Source organism: Microtus ochrogaster, unplaced genomic scaffold (assembly GCF_000317375.1).
Source record: "Microtus ochrogaster isolate Prairie Vole_2 unplaced genomic scaffold, MicOch1.0 UNK14, whole genome shotgun sequence".
In the NCBI taxonomy this organism is placed as follows: Eukaryota; Metazoa; Chordata; class Mammalia; order Rodentia; family Cricetidae; genus Microtus; species Microtus ochrogaster.
Window position 1 is genome coordinate 1119874 of NW_004949112.1, and position 7365 is coordinate 1127238.

Sequence of the window (7365 nt, forward strand, 5' to 3'; positions counted from 1 at the left end):
TGGAATGTTCCAATGGAAGCTCCACTCCATGCCTCCTTTCCCATCTCTCTCCAAACCCTGCTGCATCTTAGAAAGGCCATGATGACCCATACCCCAGAGATGCTCAAGACCACTCCCACAGAGTATTTAAACTGCCCCCCAGGAAACAGACACATTGTTTTCCAGTCTTCCTTTCCCGTCTTCTCTCTGCAAGGGGGAGGGGGGCAGGGACGGGACACAGCTGGAAAATAAAAAATCATCCAGAAGTGTTTTTATTCATTAAACTGGGGCTTTTTCTAATCTGGCTTGATTTGATCTGATTTGGATTGCTGCTTCGGTGGAGAGGCTTATCAGGGTGAAACTTTCCAACAATCAAAATACAATATATGAAATTCTCAAATAACTAATTTTTAAAAGCAATATAAAGATTTTTTAAGCTTTCATTTTTTTTTAATTGTGTCTATATGAGTGTACATGCATGCAGGTGCCCTCAGAGGTTTAGGCTCCCCTCCCTGGCTTAGCAGACAGATGTGAGTACTTGGAGGAGGCATGGAGGTCCTTTGTGCTCACAGAGAAACATGAGGGGAACCAGGCATGTTAAAAACCTGGGGATGTACAACCTGTTTTCCACCCAGAAGGCTGGGAACAGGTGGTTAACAGCCTGATGGCCAGGCCACACCAGCTTTCCCAGACCCTCCCCAGGTCTTGAGCCTGTTCGTCTCCATCAATCTATGGGGCTATTCTCCCTCAGACACTTATGAGTACTATTTATCCTGTGCATGCTTCCTTAATCAACAGAACCCATCTTTATGGATGATATCATATCCTAAGCTTTGTTGACTTCATTTTCACCAGGAAGCTTTTTGTTTTACCAAATTGTACTGTTGCTATAGAACAATCCTTTTGTACATTATGAATATGTATTACTCTCATGGGATAATAAAAGCTGATAGCCAGGCAAAAAATATAGGCAGGGTGATCAAACTGAGGACACAGGGAGAAGGGAGGAAGGAGTCAGAGTCAAGAAAAGCCAAAAAGCAAGATGAATGCCATGTTAATAAAGGTATCATTACATGGGAGAGTGTAAATAAGGAATATGGGCTAATTTAAAATGTAGGAGCTAGTTAGTAATAAGCCTGAGCTATTGGCTAAGCATTTACAATATATGCCTCTGTGTGGCAGTTTGAAAGAGGCTCCTGGGACAGGAAAACTCCACCTATATACTGTGCTTTACTATGCCTAAAACAGACTACTGGGGGTCAGACTGCAAGTTTGAGCCAACACTGGCTACTGAGTTGTGTTGAACTCATTTTCCTTCTTACCTCTTCTGCTGGCCATGGTGTTTGGACACACGGACACACACACACACACACACACACACACACACAGTGGGTACTGGCAGCAGAACTTGAGGTTCCTGAAGAGCAGTGTGTATTAACTGCTGAGCCATCTCTCCAGCCCAGAATTGTTTTGATATTTATGTGCACGGGTGTTTTACCTGCATATATATCTATACATTATGTGCCTGGCCCTGAAGAGAACTGAAGTTACAGATGATTGTGAACCTCACATCGGTGCTTGGTTCTGTAGGATTCTGAATCTCATCAAGCTGACAATCAGATGAACCATCATGGTGACTAAGCCAGCTTTGTCCCCTGAACTTGTCTAACTTTCTCCTGGGTTACTGTGGCCTTTAGGGAGCTGCCTCTTCCTGTCTTTGGGTGCTCCATAGCAAAGCTGTCAGATTAGCGGAAGGCCCTCAGTCACTTGCACCTGTCGTGCCCCACTGTGCCTACACCTGCTCACACATACATGTTCTCTAAACACTGGCACACAACACCATCATTAGCTTCTATTTGGCAGAGGCAGAACACAGTGGTTAGGGATTCTTGGATCTAGGTTCAAATTGCTAACCGTAGAATAAGGTTGACGCTACTCAAGGGCCATGGAGGACATACAACAGGGCCCTGCACAAGAACCTAGGGCCTCAAGCACACTGGACAGGGAGTGCTCTGAGCTGCATCGCTGCCCTCTTTTTACCTTTCTAAGTCACCTAGATTGGTGCCCCTCAGTCCTCCAGTCTCAGCCTCATTACTGCTGGGGACACAATGAGCCCATGTTAGGCTTCATGAATCTTCCTTCCCAACTATTAGGTCCTTGGAGTTAAGCACAAGTATGCACACACACACACACACACACACACACTAAAACCCGGAAAGACCAGAAGGAAGCCTGGCTTTAGAGGCCCTGGCCAGCTTTCTGCAGAGCCCTCCTCATCCAGGTGTCAGGGCTGTTGTCATGGCATTTCTCATGCAGCCCAAGCTGGCTTCCACTTCATTATGGAGCTAAAGATGACCCTGAATTTCTGATCCTCCTGCCTCCACATCCCACGTCCTGGGATTACAGGTGTGCACCACCAGGTCCTTCGGGGCAGTGCTGAGGGTGCTCCACCAACTCCAAGAGCTTGACACAGCCAAGTGTCTCAACAATCACAGGCTGTGCCGTCCACACCCACTAGATAGAAATGTTTACTTCCCGTGGGAAACTAGGGCTCTGTCCCATCGATCCAACAAATGCAGGAAGTGAGAACAGGCCAAGTTCCACTTTCAAATGGACAGAGAAAGGAGGCTGACCACCATCAATGGTGACCCATGAGTGACACAGTAAAACTGCTACACAACGGCCCTTCTGGAGCGGGGCAAAGCCCACTAACATTTAAAGCCCCTTAAACTTTAAGGGATTCCTTCCCTGCCGTGTCCACTTGGGATTGAGTCGGAAACATATGTCTCGTCTGTCCCAGAGGCTTGTGTGACTCACCAGCCCTGTGCAGCAAGCAAACCCACACAATGGTCTGACACACACACACACACACACACACACACACACACACACACACACACCAAAAAGTAAAAGAATTCTAAAGCCTCGCACTATGAAGTCTTCCTGGCTTCTCTAGACTATCTGTCCCAGGAAGAAGAGTGAGCCTGAGCTCAGCCAGGCTGGCTGTGCCATAATCCCCATAATGCCCATGGCTTCTGTGGAGTCACTGGAGCTGAATGCCCACGTGTTCTGCATGCACCCAGCACTACATCAAGCCCCTGAAGATTGTCTGAGATGAGCTACATCACAAATGAGTGGGTGACTTTATTCATTCCTGCTCTTGACAGGTCCTTCTGGTGTGGACAGATGCTGTTGCAGCTTCCAGAGGGCCGAGTTCAGAGGGGATTTTGGGGAAGGTCCAGCAGGGACTTCACCATGCAGACAAAGGCCATGTTTACTGGACTCTTCTTGCAAACGAATGTGGAAGATCTGAGTTATGGTCTCATGCCACCAGCTAGGCTTAAATATTTCTCTGACAAAAATAATAATAATAAATTATCTTCAACTCAGAAAATAAATTGTGTTCAGCAGGGTGACAGGAGGGTCCATTCATCGCATTGCACCACAGGGCTACACAGGAAAGGACAGACAGGCAGGACACCAACGGAGTGGTCACGGGGCCCAGGGCCTGCCTGAAGAGAGTGAGCATGTGCCTTTGTCCCCAGGCAGGTGGTAGCTCTGGCTGTGCCATCCGCAGGGACGGGCCTCAGTCCTCCTCACGTGCGTCTGGTCTTCTGTTTCTTGGTCTGTCTCTTCATGTCCTCTGGGCCACTGCTATCAGAGGACACCTGGCCAAGTGCTCTGACTCCCTGGAGACGACTCGTCAGCTGCAGCAGCAAAGGAATGAGCTGGAAAGAAAGAGACCGTGAGACCCCAGGGTCTGCAGAATGGTGGCCGGGATATTTCACTCCAGATGTTTTACTCGTACTACCTCTCTCTGGGGCAGCACCTGGCCTGAGCCTAAGGATTAGAAATGATGTCACTGGAGCTAATAACCCCCGAAGGAGACACAGGGATCCCAGGACAGCTGCCTGGTCCCCTCTGTAACTTCTGTGACACTGAACACACTCCCGGTGGTCTATCTCCTGACATCTGCCTTCTCATGCAGCTTAGCTTCCCTACCTTGTCGTGGTTGTAGCCCGCCAACAGGAGCAGCAGTGTTAGGGGCAGGGCGATGTAGGACCCTTGTGCAATGTCCTGCTCAGGTAGCTTCCTCTGCAAGAGAGCCATGATACCTTGTGAGTTCTCACACTCATCAACACTGTCATCCAGAGCTTCAACCACTCAGCCACCACCCACACTGGTACCCAAGATTACCCATCATCCTTTGGCATCCAAAAAGAAACTAACCAGGGTGTGGGTGTGAACCACCTGAGCCCTGCAAACCCCCGAGACTCAGATTTGGAATTCTCTCTTACTAGCACAAGTGTACTCACTTTGGCTGAGGATGACCTTGAACCTCTGACCTTCCTGCCCCTCTCCTGAGAGCTAAGATTAAAGGCCTGTACCAGCACGCCTGTTTGCTGCAACTGGGTATCCAACTCAGAGCTCTGTGTGTGCCAGACAAGGACTCTACCAGCACAGCTACATCCCTGACTCAGCAACTCCAGTCTGTCAGCCAAAGACCAGACTGACAGACACTCCAAAGAAGGTATGACACAGCAGACAACCACAGCAAGCTGCACGTCCATGCCAGGGGAGGAGCTGGACACACTGGGCTGCTGTGGCTATGAACACTGTCTCCTCCAGATTACTCTGCTGAGACCTGCCACTTCTGAACCAATGTGACATATCGACAGAAAGGGCTGGAGACACCAATTTTAGGGGGTGATTAAGTAAGAGAAGAGCCTTCATGAGTGGGGTCAGTGCCCTCCTAAGTCAGGCTGAGATGAACCGGCTCACCCATCTGCGCAGCACGTATGGGGCAGAGTGGGCCTGGCACTCACTGCGCATCACTGCGCATCCCAAGCTCTACAGCTATGAGGAGCAGATGCTGTTGGCCAGCCCCCGGTCTCCTGTGGATTTTTTAGTAGTCTGAGCAGTTTAAGACACACCATGCCTCCACACGCGGAGAACAGTGCAGCTCTGAAATCTAGCGACCCCCAGGCATCTCAAAGAAACATAAACTCTTACTTTCCCCAGAAGCCATGACCTCCTCCATAGCAGTAAAGAATGTTTCCATTGATTTAGTGTGGAGTATGTGTGTTCTTGAGTGTGTGTCTGCATGTGCCATGCATGTGTGGTCACCTGTGACAGCTGCTGCTCTCCTTCTACCGCTGAGTTCCAGGACTGAACTCAGGTCATCAAGCATGGTGGTGAGTGCCCTTACCTACAGCCGAATTTCCTGCTGGCCTGGTGCCAGGGAGCTAGCAACTAGCCCTAACCCCTGCTGGGCCATACCTGGCCTAGCTCGGGAGTTAGCACTCAGCCCTAACCATTCTGTGTCACAGATGCCTTTTGTCACCCTACGTGAATCTTGTCTGAGAGTTTCCCCAAGGATACAAACCCTATGCCAAACTTGGTTCAGAGGAACCCAGAAAATCATGATACAATTTATTGAGAATTTGCACTTGGCTGTATTTTTGGAAGCTTCAGTCGGGCTGTCTAAGCATATGGAAATCAACTGGTTAAAGTGTAAACGTGGGGAAATAAAAATGCCCTGGGCGAAGGGAAAGTGCTTCAGTCCACTGAGGGTGGGGGCCCTGCGGCCACCAAAGGCTAAAGTTCATTCTAAAGGTGTCTCTGAGCCTTCTGTTGACTAACTCACATGAACCCACGCAGTGATGTCCGCAATACTTACCTGCTGACCTGCCTCAATGGCACGACTTCGCTTTTGTAATAGTTTCTGAGGCTCCACTCTCAGACCCCACCTCTCCCACCACTGACATCTCTACTAAATTCAGTGACTCCACCATACACAAGCTCCCAAATCAACCCAAACAATCTCCTGAATGGAGAGCACACACACCAGCTTTGTTGGACACTGAAGCCGCCTACGACAGCGGCTGAAAACTGACCAGGTTCTTTACCCATGGGCATCTTGTCAACCTGTTTGCTGTTTTCCTTGCATGTAGTGGTCAAACTATTCGGGCTCTACTGTATCCATGCCTGCTGACTGTGTCCTCTGCACTACCTGTGAAGCTACAGATCAGAGTGTCCTAATGAAGGAATGCAATGACACCGGCCATAGGAAAATGGTGTCTCTCTCCCTCAAACCCCAAGCCACTGATGTGAGCAATTCTGCTCCCCTCCCCACCATGACTAGCTTCTCGTAACAGGCACCAGTGCAGGGAATGGAAGAAAAGTGTCTAGGGGGATCCAAGATGGGAAAACAACCTAGGAGGAGCCAAGGAATCCTGCAGGTAGTGCTGCTCGTGCCCGCCACACTCTTACTTACCGTGGGACTGAAAAACAGAGTGATGTGTTTGTGGTAGCCCACTGCAGTGAAAGATACTTGCGGAAGGACGTAGTCGTACTGGGATCTGGGGAGCGTCGAGTCCAGAAGCACAACGTAGTTCTGCTGGTGTAGGACAGACAGCTCAGGCGGAGCAGGGGACACATGCAGCCACGCACTGCAGTTTACGTTTTGTAAAGAAGCCCCAAGTCTGTGCATCCAACCCAAGGTCACTAACTTTCAAGCTCTAAGAGTCATAGGCCTCAGCGGCTCTGAGCCCACGTCTTCTGACAACTTCTTTAGGAACATATTCAACCTGGGAAATCACAGTCCTTCAAGAAGCACACAGGTTCTTACAGGTGATTCTGATGAAAAAGGGGTGTGATGGAGCCATAGATGCCGGCAATAACATAAACCAAGGTTGAGAGCTGGGAATGTGACTTAACTGGCTCATGACTGGCAAGTTCTAGAAAATTGACATCTCTACGATGGTCATGGTGACCATGACAATGGGAAGACAAGAGTGATAACCCCATTTTCAGAGATTTCAGAGGTAGGGAATAATGCTGTGTGGAGAGAGTGGGCAACAACCTTTGTTCCATGACAGCTGCCACTAGCACACACACGGAAGGGCACCATGTAGCAGCCCCACTGGGATAGGAAGGAGTAACAGGATAGAACACCACGCCCTAGGCTCACAGAGAAGAGCCCCAAGCTAAAGCCACAAAACCAAGTTCTCTGCAAAGGCGCTCAAGTGAACTTGCAGAGACAGTAAGTGACAACTCTGGTGTGGAAGACAGAAACCCCGACCAAAGACCAGAAAATGCCAAATGGGTAGAACTTAGAGACACTGTAATTGTCAAACACAGAGACCTGGATGCCACTCAGTGGGACAGAGCTTGCCAGACACGTGTGAGGCCCTGGTCCAATATATAGCAATAGAGGAAACCTGAGAGCAGTAAGCGGCTTGCCACACAGGAGAAAAGCGCCATCATGAGACCAAGGAGTCCAGAGAAAGATGGGCAGTGGGTCCAGGGCACTAGGAGCGAGGGTGCCTGGTTCAGTTACAGTACTTCCTGGTTCAGTTACAGTACTTCCAGGGCACTAGGAGC

General features: G+C 49.5%; 1 protein-coding gene across 2 annotated transcripts in view; it reads right to left on the bottom strand.

Annotated features, from left to right (window-relative positions):
- Positions 1 to 3094: 3094 nt before the first annotated feature.
- Positions 3095 to 7365, bottom strand: part of LOC101979627 (nodal modulator 1) — a 61269-nt gene continuing 56998 nt past the window's right edge. Inside the window, exons 29-31 of one of the 2 annotated variants that reach the window (XM_005366761.3) lie at positions 6257 to 6376; positions 3982 to 4074; positions 3095 to 3707 (exon numbers count right to left, since the gene is read on the bottom strand). In XM_005366761.3, the coding sequence (XP_005366818.1) occupies positions 3576 to 3707; positions 3982 to 4074; positions 6257 to 6376 (345 nt within the window). In that variant the 3' untranslated portion in view covers positions 3095 to 3575. Of the gene's footprint in view, positions 3708 to 3981; positions 4075 to 6256; positions 6380 to 7365 lie in introns of both variants that reach the window. The other variant, XM_026789160.1, reaches the window with a different exon arrangement.